Source organism: Nansenia antarctica (assembly GCF_963989245.1).
Source record: "Nansenia antarctica genome assembly, chromosome: 8".
In the NCBI taxonomy this organism is placed as follows: Eukaryota; Metazoa; Chordata; class Actinopteri; order Argentiniformes; family Microstomatidae; genus Nansenia; species Nansenia antarctica.
Window position 1 is genome coordinate 46979386 of NC_137678.1, and position 19206 is coordinate 46998591.

Here is a 19206-nt window from a genome sequence, read left to right on the forward strand (position 1 = left end):
AAAAACGCTGAGATGCTTGTATTTCTCAAGGCTAATCTGCCAGTGATTCTGCTTAATCAGAAGTAAGGTTTGAGTCTGAAATCTCCTTAGGTGCAATGTTTTGTTTTTTTGTTTTATTGATTATTGCTGACTTGCTGTCTTATCTCCTCCTAAATATGACTTGAAACTGACTGACTTGAAACAGTATTTTATATTTGGCTATAGCCTGTTTATGTTGCAGTTTAGTTTGGGTATGTTTATTGTTCCTCAGGAAAGCTACAGTTTAAGCAAGTTCTCTAAGAGCCCCTAGTTCCTGTCATTCGAGTGGAATGTTGCACATTTGATGTGACAGTGTACATTTTATTTATTATGATTTTTATTTTCACATTTTATTTGTTTTTCCTGAAGTAAGCTACAGGTGGTTGTGAATTCAATAAAACAGATGGTCGTCAATTCATGATACTTTCTCATCTCCTAATTTCATTTGAATACTTAATATACAATGTCAATGGTGTTAAGAATAATTAAAAACATAAATAATGCTACACAATAAATAGAATGCTTCAATTGCCATTTTCGACGCTGTGATCGGTGATCGGTGATATCGGATCGGCAGATCACTGATTCCAGTGATCGGTGATCGGTGATCGGCACCAAAAACCCTGATCGGAGCATCTCTAACCCAGACTCTCCGAGAAAGTGTATGGGGAGGCTTCCAATGTGTGGCAATTAACTTTCTCCTTGCTTTTGTTGTTGATGCCTACAGACTTCCTCCCAGGGTCTGTCTGTCTGGGCACTGCGTTGTCGTTCTGTCTGTTTTGTCGGGGGGAGGTCGGAGGTCGCTGTGATCGGGTTGTGCCGCTGCCATGTCCTTAAAGAAGGATTACCGGGATGTGGATGAGGACGAGCTACTGAGGAAGCTCTCTGAGGAAGAGCTGCAGAGGCTGGAGGACGAACTGCAAGAGTTAGACCCTGACGTAAGTTATTGTTTTTATCTTTTTATGACCTTCAGGTGGAGTTGCTGGAAAAAGGTTGTGGTTGAGGTTGGGGCCAGGCCAGGATGCACTAAATCACTGTGTCGCGATTGAATATCCAAGTGTGGATATTTCTGAAAAGAGATCCACAGCCTCTGAGAGAGAAACAGCCAATTTCTATGAGTAGGCTAGATCCAGGGTTCGAGTTATAAGCTGATCTCTGTAGGGGTCTCCAAAATAACAGTGCGAAATGTTCTCATGCACGCGCGAATCATGCCCACACAGCGATGGGACTTACAAGTTTTAATTAGCTATAGGCAGTAGCGGATTAAGGTGGTCAGTGGCCCTAGGCTACTCCTTTGTGTGAGGACCCCCCGCCCCCATACACAAGCCTCCCCCCTCCCCAAAATATACAACTTACGAGCACCCTGCACACACACCACTCATAATGCTTTACCATAAAACACTTAAACACTTTAATAACACAATAACACAACAGTGTTAATAATGCAAAGAATTTAAAAAAAAAGTTCAGTGCATTCAGTTCTGTCTCAATAGAGACAGAACTGAATGCACTGAACTTTTTTTTTTACGTCATTGCTCTCCACTCCCACGTCATTGCACTCCCACGTCTCCACGTCATTGCTCTCCTCTCCCGTTGTCTCTCTGTTACTGTCCTGTTGTCCGTCTCTCTGTTGCTCCCCTCAGCTCTAAATGACAGAAATGAATTAGCTAATTAGTTGGCATGTAAACATATAGTTAGGGTTGGGTACAGTTTGGTGACTTCCGGTTTGATGAGGCAGTGAATAGTCGTGTGCGCGGAGGGCTCCGATAAAACTTGTAATATAGACTTTTCTACCGACTTTCCCACCTCACAAAACTGTCTGTACATTTATAATAGTTTGCGTTGAACTTTTAAAAGTTGTTACGGGTAGATGAGTAGCTTGAGACAGAGACACTACTACTACTACTACTACTACTACTACTGTATGTATATACTCCTGTATAGCTAATGAATGAATGTTTGCTTCTCAATAATAGGCTAGGTGCACGATCTCCACTACTTCCTGAAAGGCAACTGGTATATGAACATATCCTGTCTCACTCTATTGGTTTAATTGATTAATCAGCTGTGCACTGTGTGTTCCAACGGTTTACCGCACAGCTGATTAATCAACCTTTTGCTGTTGCACAATATTCTACTGCGCCCCATGGTGTCTTGGTGGTGAAGTGCAGGCAGTCAAAGGCCTACTGTCATTCACAGGAGATTAATGGTGCGCGTAGCTCTTTTGGAAAACGTGTTTATTTTACAATATTTATCATATAAATTAAATAATATTCATTACATTGACATTTTGATCAAATAATAGTTGTGGTAATGTATTATTAGCGACCCCCACAGATTTTTGATTTTACTGCCTTCATGGGAGCTCAGAGAGTCTCAGACCATCTCTATGGGAGCTCAGCTCCCATTGGCTCCCACATAACTCGAACCCTGGCTAGATCCCAGCCAGAATGAATCCCACCTCCCTGCAACCCTTCCCCACGTCATTGCTGTAAACATGATTTGTCAGCTTGGTAAAATCAAAGAACGGGCTGAATATGTCCATTTTAAAAAGATCCTGACATAGGTGTAGCCTATTCCATTTTGTGAGGTTGGCTGAAACCGGGATACGAGCTCAGCAGATATTTATGGCTTTATGTAGCTACTTGGGGCTGTGTTTGTATCCATGATTGTTCATCATCTGTAGAGGTGTTGACAGAGCCAGTAATAGGGTCAGGATTAATGGCCAACAGTTCATAAATGCTGGAAGCTTGCTATGCCAAGAGAGCTAGCAAGGCTGTGTGTGTGTGTGTGTGTGTGTGTGTGTGTGTGTGTGTGTGTGTGTGTGTGTGTGTGTGCGTGCGTGCGTGCGTGCGTGCGTGCGTGCGTGCGTGCGTGCGTGCGTGCGTGCGTGCACTTGTGAGTTGCTGTCGTGTGTGCATTAGTGCGTGGGTAGTATCAGTGTGTATGTGAAAGAACCCACGTTTTCAAGTATTTCTTGCCTTTCAGAAGTCATAACATAAGCATTGTTATTTAGCCATGTTTAGGAGTCAAACTAATGTCTAGCTATGACTACTGTATTGCATGTTAGCACCCCTGCATTTGTAGGTGCTGAGAGCCAAGATAAGGTATCAGTCTATATGGACCTGTTTCTGCACTAAGAATAGCTACAGTATAATGCTTAACAGGTCTGGGAACTGTCTTTGTTCCATACTTGGATAGTGATAGTAAAAGCCCTGCAATTGATATTTACCGCATAAAGATACCACCATATCTGGCTATGCGGTACCCACCATATCTGGCTAAGTGGATCTCTATTTCAGGCTCTCTTTTAACTGTTTAATTAGGTTTGACCTTCCTGGGAGATATGCTAATTAGTATTTATGTCTGTGCTTTTGAGACATCAACACTGTCTACGAGGATAAGTAGTTCCTAGGGGGCCTGCTGTAAAACCAAAAGGCAATGTTGATCAGAAAAAGGCTTTTTGCACGCCTGAAGTAGTCTGATTGCTGCATAGTAATATAGAAGTTAAACCACCAACTGCCAAAGAATTCCGGAACACTCACCACCTAGAATGCCAATTGTTTTATGTGGTGTTTGCCAAGCAACAATACTGGCTACACAATTAAGCATCATCATTTATGCATAATCTTGGGTGAATAAAGCCACTCTTGGCACTCAATTTGGGTGACTTTATTAACTTTTGTCCTCTTAGAATGCCTTGTTACCTGCCGGCATGAGGCAGAAGGACCAGACCAAGAAGGCTCCCACAGGGAGCTTCGAGAGAGACAACCTGCTGGCCCACCTGGAGAAGCAGGCCAATGAGCATCCGGACCAGGAGGACCTTGTGCCCTTCACCGGGGAGAAGAGAGGTAGGAGGCCCATCCAGACACTCCCCAGAGAAGGATGTTAAATGTACATCACAGAAAGCTAGCATCCACGCTCCGTGCATTGTTGTTTTTTTCTCTCACATTTTTCTTCAGTTAAAGTGTAATGGAAGAGGGTTTTGTGCTCAAAACGACAAGAAGAGAGGTGCTGCCTTAAATAGTCCAGCACCTAAGAGAGGTGCTGCCTTAATATAAAAAAACGTCACGTTTCCGTCCCCGGCGACCTTCATCAAACAAGCTTGTCCGTGAAATTAGCATGCATAAGAAAAAGGAAGGTGGTGGCGGAACCTCCTGTGCCGAGAGGGGTGTGGTCTGAAGACGGAAGGGCCTAACCACCTGACCAATCTCTGGCACAGAGGCCTGCATTTGTCCTTGTGTCAGGACATATGCCACTACCAACCTGACTGAGCCTGCCTATCCGTCAGGGCCTATGGCCAACTGGCCCGTTCCGTTCCCAGGTCCAGACCAGGTGAGGGGGAGCCTGCTGGGGAGCAGTCTGTCTCTTCTACTGCGGTCCCTTGCTCTACCCTGTCCCCTGAGGTGTGCTCTTGTGTCTTGTCCCACACTTCCCCCCACACAGATTCAAAAGCAATGATGTAAGCATAAGGCTAGGTGGGAGTTTCTCCCCTCAACAGACCGTTCCTTTTGAAGGGAGCGTTTCATACCGTACCTTCACTCCAGGCGATACACTGTGACACTTTTTAAGACGTGTTCCTATTTATTTGACCTAGATTAGCAATTTAAATGTTTAGAATATAATGGAAGTGGATGTGGTCCAATATGTCTGGCCCAAAATGTGACCACATCCACTTATTGGAAATTGTGGAAGTGGAAGCTGCTAAATTATGTGGAAAAATCTAGGTTTGTGGTTAAATACGGACATTTTGAGGAAAGGGTAGAGGATTGAGGATAGAGCACCAGTCGCTCTGGTCTGACAGCCGCCACTGAGCTGGCTGGCGCAGGGACAACCAGGCTGCCAGAGGCTGGGTCAGGTGAGCTGACCTGAACACGGAATGACCAACTGTCTCCATGGCTTCAGCTGCTGTCACACCCAGAGAGCTCACAGTTTCTGATCCAGGACCAGACCTCTGACACCGCATTGTAGGTTTACACACACACACACATACGCCCACACACACACACTCACACTCACACTCACACACACACTCACACACACACACACACACACGCCCACACACACACACTCACACTCACACACACACACACACACACACACACACACACACACACACACACATACGCCCACACACACACATACACACACACACACACATACGCCAACACACACACACACATACACTCACACAAACATACATACACACACGTGCACACACACGCACACACACAGATGTCCCCCTCCAAGTGTCCATTCATAGCCGCTAATCCTGAGTCGTTAGCCGGTGTAGAGCATGATGCAGGGGGGCCAGATGCCAGGGATTGCTGGGAGTAACAGTAGCCCCCCTCGGTCCTGTGAGAACAGATTTTTAGAGCCCCCGTTAGTCAGGATTGCATGACGCAATGTGTATTAACTACGTCGTTTCCATGGTCAGTTGTTGAAAACCAAATGGGAAAGAAGTAGTGACTAGAACACCATGGGCCGGTTTCGGCCTAGAGGCTAGAGAGGCCCGGCTAGCGATCAGAAGGTCGCTGGTTCGTTCCCCGCCCCCAGGAGGGAGCTCTATGTGCCCTTGAGCAAGGCACTTAACCCCTAATTGCTCCAGGGGTGCCGACTATGGCTGACTGTGTGCCTAGAGCAAAAAAGACCAAATTCCAACAATGGATTGTATGGCAAATAAAAACATTCTTCATTCTTCCAGGGAAGGCCTTCGTGCCTAAGAAGGTGGTAGACCCCATCATGGAGAACGTGACTCTGGAGCCGGAGCTGGAGGAAGCCCTGGCCAATGCTAGTGATGCTGAACTCTGTGACATCGCAGGTAGGGAGAAAGATAGGAGAAAGACACACCCATACAGTACACTGAGTACAATATGTACTTATTTTTTCTCTCCCTCCCTCCCTCCCTCCCTCAACTTTCTCAACTTTCTCCTCTCTCATTCTCTCTCACGCAGGAACACTGACACACACACACACACACACACACACACACACACACACACACACACACACACACACACACACACACAATCATTTACAGACACTCCTACATTCTGTACATTTGTGAAAGACATTGAATTTGTATTGTGAATTGAACATACTGTTTTGTATACATTTCTCTGCATTGAGCTAAGGAAGTAGACATAATGTTGGTGAATACCGTACATATAATGTAACGTGTGATTGGACTTTCACTGTATGGTATGCACATTTGAGTTCTACCAGTGTCTAATCTGTTATTTAATCTAAACACAATGTTCTGTGTCAATTAATCTTCTCTGTAGACAATGAGGATCCTTAATGACCGCATAACCTTTTTGGTAACAAGACCTACAGTGGCTTTGTGTCGATTTCTGTCCTACTTCCTGTCACCATTTCCTCACGGTTAATGCTAAGTGGGATACTTGGGACGGCCTGACTCTGACCTCACTCCATTGAAGTGGAGATTTTAAACTGGTTAGGTCAGGGTTATGGGTTAGGGTAAAGGTGAGGATTGACCTAAGGATCCCACTTAGCATCTACCATTTCCTCTTTGCATGAAGAAATGCTATATTCATCCTAAAAAAACCACCACCACAGTCTCTCCATCAGTAATCCTCTGCTCTCATTTCACTCTGCTGTCTCCTCTAGCGTTCCACCCCTCCTCTCCCTGTGTCCCTCATCCTGACATCCTCTTCCTCCATCTTCACCCTCTCCTCGTCTTCATCATACCCTCCATTAGTGTCTCCTCCTGCTGGACATGACGGTTGCGCTCTCTAGGACAATAGACGGGGTATCTGGATGCCTGCCCATGCATATCCTGCCATAGCATTTTCTTCATGTTGTTGTCTGTCGCCATTTTATTTGGATACTGGCCTCTAGTTCATCTGCATCTTCTAGATAATGAACTGCAAGTCTGTTGCTATGCAACAATTTACTAAGGTTAGGGTTAGGTTGCGGGTTCAGTTTAAAGGTCAGGGTCAGGGTTAGGGTTAGAACTTAGGTTAGTGTAAGCGTTAGGGTCATGTTTAGCGGACAGTTGAAGAGTTTGTTGATAGTTAAGTTACAACATCTAGGGCTGGTTTCACAGACAAGGCTTAGGCCTAATCCTAGACTATAAAGCATCTTCAATGGAGATTTTCCATTGCAAGTGTGATTTAGTCCAGGATTAGGCTTAAGCCTTGTCTGTGAAACCGGCCCAGAGTAAACTATCTGCGGGGGACTGTCCAAATAAAGTGATTTGATGTGAGTTTGATGCGGGTTGGGCAGGTAAGCTTGCACCTCCCACGCTGACCCCATAGAAAAACAGAATAAAATCAACATTCCATGGCGAGTGAGCCGGCCGCCATCTTTGGTGTACCATTCTTGAGTAAGGCACTTAACCCTAAGTTACTCCAGGGAGACTGCCCCTGTAATCTCTAATTGTAAGTCACTTTGGATAAAAGCGTCTGCTAAATGGTTAAAATGTAAATCGTCGTGTTTAGTTTAGTTTGCCCACTCCTGAGTCACAGTAAATGGTGCCTGGCAGTTTGCTTGCTTGGAGTGATTCAGCCCTCTCAGATACTTCATTGGTTTGCAATTAATAATAGCGCCAGATGAGTCACTGGCTCCATGGACTACTAAAAATGGACAGCCTGTTCTCTGTTGTTTGTGTCTGTAAAAACAACCTGTTCTCATACACTCTGTCACCTTGACAGATGAAAAGATGTGCTGGCTGTTTTTTTGGGAAGTGCTTTCTTTCTGCTGTTTTTCTGCTTTCTTCTTGGCTCCCTGTTTTGACTCTGTTCGTTTGTGCTTGCCTCAGAGCTGGTGCTGTACCAAATACATCTGAACCCACTGGCTGGACGAGTGCGCGGAAGATAAAACAACCCCAGAAATATGCATAGTCTATACACACAGTCAAGGTATTTCTCCAGCAGGAGAAAGGCTGGTGGAGGTAGCAATCGGAGGACCGTTTCATTGTAAGGCATGGAATGGAATGACCGATGGTATTAAACACTGATTCCATTCCATGCATCACAATGAGCCTGTCCTCTAGACTCTTTATACCGTCTTCATAGGGCGTACACGCTCTGGGAAACAATGTCTGTATCGAGTGACATTTGTAACAATGACAATTGCTACTTGAACAATGCCCTTCGTCGTGATCTGCATTGCGACGGTTGTTTTTGGTGTGTGTCGTGCTGTGATGTGAATTGCTTTGTGTGAAATGTACTGGATGTCTGGGCTGATGTTTTTTTTGCGTGGGATGTTTTTGAGTTTGAACCTGCTCTGAAGGCCCACTTACTGTGTCTCTGCTCTGGTGACTCGGTCAAGTAAACATAATCCCAACTGAAGGAAGGGTTGGCATCCACCCACTACCTTCCCTTGGATCTATTCCCCTCTGGTCACGTCATTTGACCCACTCTCTCTCTCTCTCTCTCTCTCCCCCTCTCTCTCTCTCTTCCCCCCGCCCCCCCCTCTCTCTCTCTCTCTCTCTCTCTCTCTCTCTCTCTCCCCCCCCTCTCTCTCTCTCCCCTCCCCCCACTATCTCGCTCTCTCATACTTTATTTTTTCTCTCCTTTCTTCCTATCACTCCATCTCCTCTCCTTCACCACCAGCCATTTTGGGCATGCACACTCTGATGAGTAACCAGCAGTACTACGAAGCCCTGGCCAGCAGCAACATTGTCAACAAACAAGGTTTAAACAGTAAGTGGGATAGCTCCTGGGAACTGCCCTAATGTGATTCGTCTGTTTATCCTATGTTATACTTACAGTAAACCTTTATTGTAAACTTGCAAGTGGCAAGACAAATGGTGTAAGTTGAACATAGAGTTAAATGGGCCAAAGCTGTAATGCATGCTTCAGAACAAATAGCTCCAATTGAGAACTGTTCTCAAGTTTGGTTATCGCCTAATAATTCTTGCTGAACTATTTGTTATTCTGTTACCTTTACTTGACATGCTGTCTCTATGTTGTTATGGAGTTTCTTAAAGGAGATGTTTTGCTTTTTAGAGAAGGCAGCTTACTTGCCCCATAAAAGTGATTCAGTTAGATCTAAGGCGAGCGTGGCTGTTGGCTACATGCTGAGATTCCAAAATAGCACACGTACATGCACTCAAAAACAGTCTGGATTGTTCTACAGCACTTGCAAAGAATTGAAAAAACAATGAGCCATCCCTTTGAAAATGAAATGACGTTTTTGATAGATTTTTCTAATGAGTTTTCTACATAGTATAGAATGAATAGATTTAGTATATATGAACCAAACAAGAGTGTGATTTTCACTCATAGTATGCCATGCCCGTTGCAGGTGTTATCCAGTGCGCCCAGTATAAGCCCGTCCCTGACGAACAGCCCAACGCTACTGATGTTGAGGAAACGCTGCAGAGGATGAAGAGGAACGACCCTGACCTTCTGGAGGTCAACCTCAATAACATCAGGGTAATTCTGACCATTGATGTACATATGCATGATTTATGATATAACACAGTACAGTAATACTATCAACAGGATATGGTTGATAAGCCAGGGGTCGGGGTCAATGCCATCAGTGTAATGGAAATTCCAAGGCGAGATCGGTCCATCACCCGTTTAACTACCCAATGTTAGACGTGTAGGTCTGTATAGCAGGCACAGCCCTGCTCCACCCTGATGGAGGCCTTACAGCTGAAAACAGCAGTGCCAATAATAGTTCTCTACGAACGACGTCTTTTCTTTGACAAAAGTATTTTCTTGTCACTTTTGTTTTCTAGAATATTCCAGTGCCTGTCCTGAAGGCCTACGCAGACGTCTTGAAAGAGAACACGGCCGTAGAGCGTCTGAGTATTGTAGGAACCAGGAGTAACGACCCCATAGCCTTTGTGAGTGACTTAACTGTACACGGCTGGTGATTCATATATTTCATTGGAGACTTTACAGAAGTCCAAACACCACCACCACCCGCGGCATCGAATTGTTAGCTTTTCGGTGGCGCATATTTTTTTAACATACCTGACACCAAAGCAAATTCCTGGAAACCATTGTTTGCCGTGGCAATAATGTGTCCGGTATATTTTCATTCAGTGTCCCCCGTGGGTCTGTTTGTGGTAGGCCCTGGCTGATATGCTGAAGGTCAACACCACTCTGAAGAGTCTGAACGTGGAGTCTAACTTCATCACAGGGACAGGCATCCTATCTCTGATAGGGGCCCTGCAGTCCAACACAACTCTGCAAGAACTCAAGATCGACAACCAGGTAGGGACTAGTTGGTCTGTCTGTCTGTCTGTCTGTCTGTCTGCCTGTCGGGAACTTTAGAGTGCCTAAGCAGAAGCCTTGAAAGACAATCTGTCTGTCTGTCTGTCTGTCTCTTTTTATTTATGTATTTATTATCACTCAATCTATGAATGTGTCTGCCACCTTATCAGATGCCCTATACTGGCTAGCAGACACAGCTTATAGAGAAATATTCAGTTTACAGTATGTGATGGTGATAATAAATATCTCTCTCTGGACGGATTACGGTACTTTCAACAAGTTTGAAAAGCGTTTGCACTAGTGTGGAGTTATTTTCAGAAGGATAGATTATTGTATTAAAAATAAAAGAAGCTAAATGTTATATTAGAGACTTAATATGGTCATTAGGCCTTACTGTACATCTAACAAGTGAAATATGTCCTAACATAGTAGGATGAATATCACTACTCCATGCTTCATATCTGTTTATGTGTCATACATATTTGGCCCCACTTTGTTCAGAGAGTTCAGGTATTTGGGTAGTTAGATTTAGCTTGATTGTGTAGTTAGATTTAGCTTGATCGTGTTTTCAAAGGGTGCTTCAGGTTTAGGGTAAGGGTTAAATGAATTAGAGGAACAGTTTGTCTTCATAGTTAGTTAAACAATCTACCAACTATCTCTAGGGCACTATCCAAATATATCTACCTGAATAGTTTGTCTTGATAGCTGATAGATTGTTTAACTAACTATCTCTAGGGGACTATCCAAGTCAGATGTTCCTGAGAATCTTCATACGTCGTCATTATGCTGCATCGTAACGCGTGTGATTCGTCGTTCCCCCCCGTCTCCAAACAGAGCCAGCCGTTGGGGAACAAGGTGGAGATGGAGATTGCCAGTATGTTGGAGAAGAACAGGTCGTTGCTCAAGTTTGGCTACCACTTCACCCAGCAGGGCCCGCGCCTGCGGGGCTCCAACGCCATGATGAACAACAATGACCTGGGTGAGATCTTTGTTCCAGTCATGCTACAGTACCACTCATTCACTAATGCAACCATCCTAATAATAATAGTAATAATAATAATAATAATAATAATAATAATAATAATAATAATAATACACTGAATTCATATTGAGCTTTTCTAAGACCCAAAGATGCTTATCTTTTCACACAAGTCCCACAATCACTCACTCTGTCTTTCTTAGTAGACATCTCACAATTTTATGACATCCTTTTCCTCCATCCATCCTTTTCCATTCTCACATTTGTACGATCCTCAAAAACCCTCACTCACTCACACCTCAGACCTTTGAATATTATATTATAGATTTTGTTTTTAAATATAAACTTTCCAAGAAATGAAAAAAGCATTGCACTCATGGAACTGAGCCTCTCCGTCTGTTTGAGTCGATTGTAATCTAACTTAGTGCACCATCAGAGCATCATAATTTTACTGTAACTCAATAAGGCAAGGGGGCAGAGCCAATTCCAGGGAACATAAGTTCCTGGCTGTTTCGATCTTGTCTCTCTGGAAGATGACATCATCAAAGCTGAACTGGTGTTCCTGTGATCCGGAACAGCTGAGCTGAGGCACTACCAGTGACTAATTTAAAGCTGTTTATAAAAGGAGCATCACAGGACATGCCTGTGTTCTTGTACCAATGTTGCTCCATACATCAATACTATTATTACACTGTGTGTCTGTATGATTTTACGACTCTTCTTGAGAAGATATGCATGAGCTGCTCTTGTAAATTATTATGATTAGTGTTTCTTTTAGAATGTGAAAAGCACACTCATTGTATACAGTTGTATTTAATGTCGGTCATCGTGTGTACTTGCTTGCGCGTGTGTGTGTGTGTGTGTGTGTGTACATGGGTGGGCATGCATTTATCTGTATACCACTGTTTTGTTACAGCTCGGATTGTTCGATCTGACTCAGATGGTTCCTTTACCCTCACTCTGTCCGTGCCAGAGTTGGAGAGGGCGTTTGGTAAAAAGTTCAAGAGCAAGTCCAAGTAAAGACAGCCATTTTATGAATAGTCTTTCCTCTACAGCAGTCTCTTGCTTCAGCAGTCTCTTGCCTACCCATTACTACCTGCGTCTTCCTCTCCTTTTCTCCACCCCCCCTCCTTCCTCTCTCTCTCCAGCAGTGACCTTCTTTAGTAGCTCTTAAGATCTTAAGTAGGCCTTCATTGTCAGGGGCTTGCTTCTGGCTTTTACAATTTCAGTGACATGGGAGAAGGTTTGAAGGTGACTTTGACTGGCTATTTTCTTCAAAACTCTATCAGGCAAACGGTACAGGACACAACTGCTTTGCTCGACTATATGTTTCTCTTCAAGCACTTCTGCTTACTTGTTGGTTCTACAAAATGGTTAAGACAAGACAGACACTAAGATGTCTAAGACAAATATATTGAAATGTTTTCATTGCTCCTCTAATTTCTGTGTGCTTACTCTGCCTCCCTCCCTCCCTATCTTTCTCTCTCCCTCTCTCTGTCTCTGTCTCTCACTTCCTTACCACAGTAAGAAAGAGAAGGCTTGAAGGTGGGCCCATCTTCCCCAAGTGTCGGTCAAACGTGTAGCCTCCCCTGCCGGAGTTGCCCGCCCCACCCCGCCCCGCCCTGCCCTGCCCCTCCACATCCAACCAAACTCCCACAATAAACCCCTGTTTCAACCCCAACTCTACAGAGATGGGCCCTGGTCAAATACATTTTAAAGTGCATCCTTCCTTCCTTCCTACCTACCTTTCTCTTTTACTTGGAGTAAATATCTCTCACAGACTAATTTGTTTGACAAACAAACTCATCTGACTTGACAGGATCTATAAAAACTCTGTTTTTCATCCAATTATATAGATCAGTGATTTCTTCAAGTGTTGGAGGATGGAAGGAAGGATGTATTTCAGAAGTATTGGAACAGAGCAATGGTTATATTTGAAGAGGCGGGGGGGGGGGGACTCTGGTGAATGCTGTCTCACCTGAGGCATGTACTTATCTACTATTGTAAATGTTTTCTTTCACAGTTTTTCTACAGATACTGGTTAGATGACAGATCAGTTATGACAGTTGGTCATTGTGAGACTAATCCACCATAAAGAATATATTTATTTGTTTTTACTGGAGATGATGTTTTGTGGTTGTAGAACTTAAATGGTGTACACCCATTCTGTAAAATGCTGCACCACCACCTGTGATGTCTTCCTGACTGTGGGTGTGTTCGTAAATACGCTCTGAGAGCGCCGGAGCACACCGTTCGGTAAATAAATGATTTCAGTTGAAACCAGAGCACTCAGAGCAAATTTCCAGAGCGTATTTACAAACGCACCATTTAGGACATTACACACTGCATATTTCAGCATTTTGCAACCACTTAACGTAAGTCATTTGTGTGAGGTTCATAAAGGTTTGTAGTCAGCTCACACCGTTTGTATGCAATGTCATTTGGAGGTAGAAGCTATGTTCAGAGGTGTAGGTAGAGATAATATATTTAGGGGTGTTATTTATTAATGATTACCCCTAATAAGGTTTGAACTGTCAGAGTTTTGTTCTGGTTGTTGCTTTTTTCAGTTGAACTGTAAACGATGGTCTTGAATGTGCCAGCTACCCAAGTGTTCTTGAAGTGCAATGTCATTTTGTAGTCAAAAAAGATCACCATTAAGGTTCCATATGAAATAAACATAGAACGTATAAATCACAGTCTTCACGTGAAAACTGCTATAGTTGTGGAGATGATACATATGAGGTGAAAAATCTGTGAATCCCCCCCTTTAAGTCAAATCACCCTGATCTCTTTCAAAACTGTAAATCCCATATCATCAACAGAACTGGGGGAGGAAAAAAAAAACAATTTTGGTCTGTGAACAAGTTTTATTTATTCTTAAGCAGAACATACAAGATGGTCCTTTATTGCTGATATAGCATTCCATTCTGGTTACCATGACATTCTCACAACCGACCAAGGAGTACAACTGAATTATCAAGCATAATAATGTCCTCTTAAACTGTATTTATTTATTTATATATATAATTTTTTTGCTGATTAAGCAAATTATTGAACAAACTATCCGCAATCCAGGGGGGAAAACTGATGTTCCCTCTCTTCACATGATGGAAAATCTAGCCCTCCAGTCAATACTGTTTTTAATCATTTTTTTCCATTTTTTTCCCATAGCAAATCCTGATAGCGTTATTGAATTCCAGTTAAATGTCGAAGCTTAAAGCTGAGTTTCAGCAGTACTGCTGTGTGGTCATCCTCATCAAAAACTGTAAATGAAATTCCTGCATACATGTTATTACCATTATCATACCATGATAATATAACCACATTCAAAATCAGAGTTATTGCCATATATTTTTGCGTGACTAAGAGGAAAAAATTGATATTGTACATATTCACAAAAGACTTGACTAGACAAATGGCATGCACGACATAAGAAGGTACACAGAGTTGATATAAAATGTGTTCAGACCGACGTAATGATTATGGGGTGAAGTGGGGCACGACACATAGGTGTACATATACGCGCGTGTGCAAAAAGTTGTTATAAGACAAAACCAAACATAGCCTAACATGAAACGATTCTTCAAATGTCCTTTAAAGATAAAATATGGCTTATAGAGTTATTCTCAGATATTGTTTTGACAGACACACAGTAATGATTATTTCGTTGATCATTTGCACCTCAGGCTATTTACAAATAAAACTGGCTGCGTTCGTAGATTCGCTCGAGAGAGCGCCGGAGCGCACACTGGGTTCGACGTCATAAAGGGACCAAGTCATTTGACTGGACAAGAGGCATTCCATGAGTGCTGATCAGATTTCCAAAGCGAATTTACGAACGCAGCCTTATACTGTATATTGGGTGTGTATCATAATATGATTTTGACTTCATGCATTTTGTTGTTATAGAGACCCACAATGCTGTGTGCTGAGAATCAATAACAATTCAGAATCTCTTTGTACAGAGTGGCCATGCGTCGGGATTTCAACCTAAACAGAGAGCAAGGGACTCCTCAAACCCTCTCACATCATCCAGTGGCCTAGAGAGAAAGAAGGAACTTGAAATGGTATGTTGTCTCAATTACATACACATGTGTAGGATATGACAGTCCAATAGCACACGCACACACATCCCCCCCCCCCAACACACACACACACACACACACACACACACACACACACACACACACACACACACACACACACACACACACACGCACACACACACACACACACACACACACAGGCATAGAGAGTGAGGAGGAATGTGTACAACAGGCTGGTAGTCCATATGACCTGGAAACACTAATCAGAAATCAGAAAAGGAATAAAGAAAAACGTTCACAGACCACTCAAGGTGAGAATGTGTTGTGTTGTTACAATGGTATTATTCCTTGAACGTAACCAAGGAACATGCTATGTTTTCTGTGTGTGTGTGTTTTAAAGTTCCCAAATGAGTGACTGTTCATAATGAGATTTGATTTCAGTATAATAATAAAAACAGGCCACATATACAAGAGGACAGTAAACACACTTTAACAACTAAATGTAAAACATGTAAATGTAACAACTAAAAGGTGAATGGGTGCTACAGTACAACCAGCAGCATGATACAGATGAGCTCAAGCCATCTTGTGGTTTGTGGCAGCTATTGCATTGGGAGGTGAATGAGAGTTTAGCTGTAAACTGGTTTAGATCAGTTATTCCACACTTTTCCCTTGAATACTGTCACAGACTTGTCATGCATTTTGTTGTTATAGAGACCCACAATGCTGTGTGCTGAGAATCAATAACAATTCAGAATCTCTTTGTACAGAGTGGCCAGGCATCGGGATATCTCCCTGAATACCTAAAGAGAGCGAGGGACTCCTCAAACCCTCTCACATCATCCAGTGGCATAGAGAGCAAGAAGGAACATGGAATGGTATGTTGCCCCCATTACATACACATGTGTAGGATATGACAGTCCAATAGCACATGCGTGCACACACACACACACACACACACACACACACACACACACACACACACACACACACACACACACACAACCAGTGGCATAGAGAGTGAGAAGGAACTTAATATGGTATGTTGCCCCCATTACATACACATGTGTAGGTTGTGACAGTCCAAGTTATTTGTTTGTATTATTGTAACCAAGGAACATGCTATGTTTTCTGTGTGTCTGTGTGTGTGTGTCTGTGTGTGTGTGTGTGTTTTAAAGTTCCTAAATGAGTGACTGTTCATAATGAGATTTGATTTCAGCATAATTGTTATGTATTGAAGTGTGATTTTTGAGCTATGTGAACCACCGTAGTTGGAGTGATGAAAAGCGTATAGGTAACTAGTGTTGCCCGGGCAGGAATGCGGAAGTGATACTATGCCTGTATACCTGCGGTTTGGTCAGTAAAGCTACGGAGATATATCAAAGTGTTTCGCCGCCTCTGCCTCCATTCTTTATTGTGAATTCTAGATGTTATTGGCTATATACATAACAAAACAATTGGCGACGAGGATTGACGAACTTGTGCGGCGGTTTCGTTTCCCCCTGGATTACAAATTATCACCGGCGGGAGTCATGATCAGGGCGGTGTGCGTGCTGTGAAGTTCGGAAAAAGAGAAACTCACACACTGCGCATATTGGAGGAGAGTAAACAAGTAAGTGAAACGGACTTGCTTAAAGTGGGAAAATGCCGATGACGGGAGCATTTGGACAGTTTGATGACACTTTAGAGACTTGGAATGCTTACACTGAACGGTTTGAGTTTTTTGTTATTGCTAATGACATTAAAGATAACAAGGTGGTGGCAACCTTCCTTAGTATAATAGGAGCTAAAACGTTTGGCTTGCTAAGGGACTTACTCCAACCAAATAAGCCAGGTGCCTATTCTTACACGGACATTGTGACAACGTTAAATGGACATTTTTGCCCAAAGCCTTTGGTGATTGCAGAGCGGTTCAGGTTCCACAAGAGGAATCAAGAGGAAGGTGAATCCATTACTCAATATGTAGCAGTACTGAGGAAATTGACTGAACATTGTCAGTTTGGCACATCACTGTGTGACACTCTGTGTGACAGACTTGTGTGTGGATTAAGGAGTGAGGCAATACAGAAGCGCCTGCTCACAGAGGAGCACCTCACATTTAAGACAGCTGTGGATATTGCAATATCAATGGAGCTAGCTGCCAGGGAAGCACTGCAGCTAGGGGCTGCCTCAAGAGTGCATGGTGTAGCAGCCACACATGATAGACAGAGAGGGGGTACCCTGGAATGTTATCGTTGTGGGAAACGTGATCACCTGTCATCAGAATGCTGGGCGAGGGAGCTCCTATGCCGTCACTGTGACAAGAGGGGACACATTGAGCGGGTTTGTAGAGCTAAGAGAGAGAAGTCAACAAAGGACACCTTTAAAGAGGGTAGTGTTGGTCTAGTGGATAGTGAGTTGGACTTGGGATCGGAAGGTTGTGAGTTCAAATCCCGCCTGAAGCCACACCACTACTAGTGTGCCCTTGGGTAAGGCACTTAGCCCTCAGTTACTCCAGGGGGAATGTCCCTGTAATTCATAATTGTAAGTCGCTTTGGATAAAAGCGTCTGCTAAATGGCAAAATTAATTAAATTAATTAAAGATAGGAAAAAGTCAGACAAGGCAAACACAGACCACTGGCGGTCAAAGAAGAAACTGCACAGTGTTAAGCAGCGACAGACAAGCAGCAGTGGAACAGACTCAGAAGAGGAGTTACCAATAAAGGTGTTAACTGTAAAAGGAGGCTCGGCAGCCTAAAGTGTCACCCCGTTATTGGAAGGACATCCCATTACGATGGAAATCGATACTGGAGCTGCTGTATCACTAATGTCAAAGACACTGTTCGAGAAAAAAACTGAACCATATGCCATTGACTCAGGCAAAGCTCATTCTAAAAACATACACAGGTGAAACCGTCTCCATGGTTGGGAGGGCTGAGGTCCTAGTTGAATTAAATGGACAAAAAGTCAGGCTTCCGATCTATGTGGTCAGAGGGGACTATCCAGCACTGATGGGCAGACCATGGCTGGAGGTGATGCGTCTGAACTGGAGAAAGGTGAATGCAGTATCAGAAGATACCACCGGCCTATCAGCAGTGTTAAAGCGACATGCAGCTGTGTTTAAAGACGAGCTGGGGAGCATGAAAGGCATCACAGTCAAGCTGCAGGTCAAACCTGATTCCAAACCACGCTTTATGAAAGCCAGGACTGTTCCCTATGCACTCAGGCCAAAGGTCGACGCTGATATACAGAGGCTGGTGAAGATTGGGGTCATTGAGCCAGTACCATACAGCGACTAGGCCACCCCCGTGGTCCCGGTAATTAAGAGAGATGGATCAGTTCGCCTGTGTGGTGACTTCAAGGTAACTGTTAACCCCGGTGCTGACTGTTGAACAATACCCTCTTCCAGTGATTGAGGACCTGTTTGCTGGGTTGGCTGGTGGTAAGAAATTCAGTAAAATCGATCGGAACCAGGCCTACCTACAGATGCATGTTGAAAAAGAGTCACAGGAGCTCCTCACCATCACCACCCACAAGGGTCTCTATAGATATCACCATCTGCCGTTTGGCATCACCTCCGCCCCGGCAGTGTTCCAGAGGGCCATGGATCAGGTCCTGAGTGGTCTCTCTGGTGTGCAATGCTATCTGGATGATATCTTGGTGACTGGAAAGGATGATGAAGAACATCTGCTGAACCTGGATAAAACTCTGGGAAGACTTGAAGAATATGGCTTACGTGTTCGCCAGGAAAAATGCGACTTCTTCAAGGCAGCAGTGGAATACCTGGGCCATGTCATCGATGCAGACGGGCTCCACACAGCGCCCTCTAAAGTGACCGCCATTTCAGAGGCTCCTGCTCCCGAGAATGTGAGCCAGTTGAGATCTTTCCTTGGGCTTCTAAACTATTATGGCAAGTTTATTCCACAGCTGGCTACGCGGCTAAAGCCGTTGCACGAACTACTGAGGGAGGGCAAAACATGGTCATGGT

The 19206-nt window shown here is 43.8% G+C and overlaps 1 protein-coding gene across 1 annotated transcript; it reads left to right on the forward strand.

Moving 5' to 3' along the window:
- Positions 1-845: 845 nt before the first annotated feature.
- On the forward strand, positions 846-12776 carry LOC308163580 (tropomodulin-1-like; the record flags this gene model as incomplete). The annotated part of the gene is made up of 9 exons (XM_080537751.1): positions 846-956; positions 3713-3869; positions 5723-5839; positions 8598-8687; positions 9292-9422; positions 9734-9841; positions 10071-10214; positions 11049-11193; positions 12718-12776. 9 exons carry the CDS (start codon positions 846-848, stop codon positions 12774-12776), a joined length of 1062 nt encoding a protein of 353 aa, XP_080393877.1.
- Between the last annotated feature and the right edge of the window lie 6430 nt (positions 12777-19206).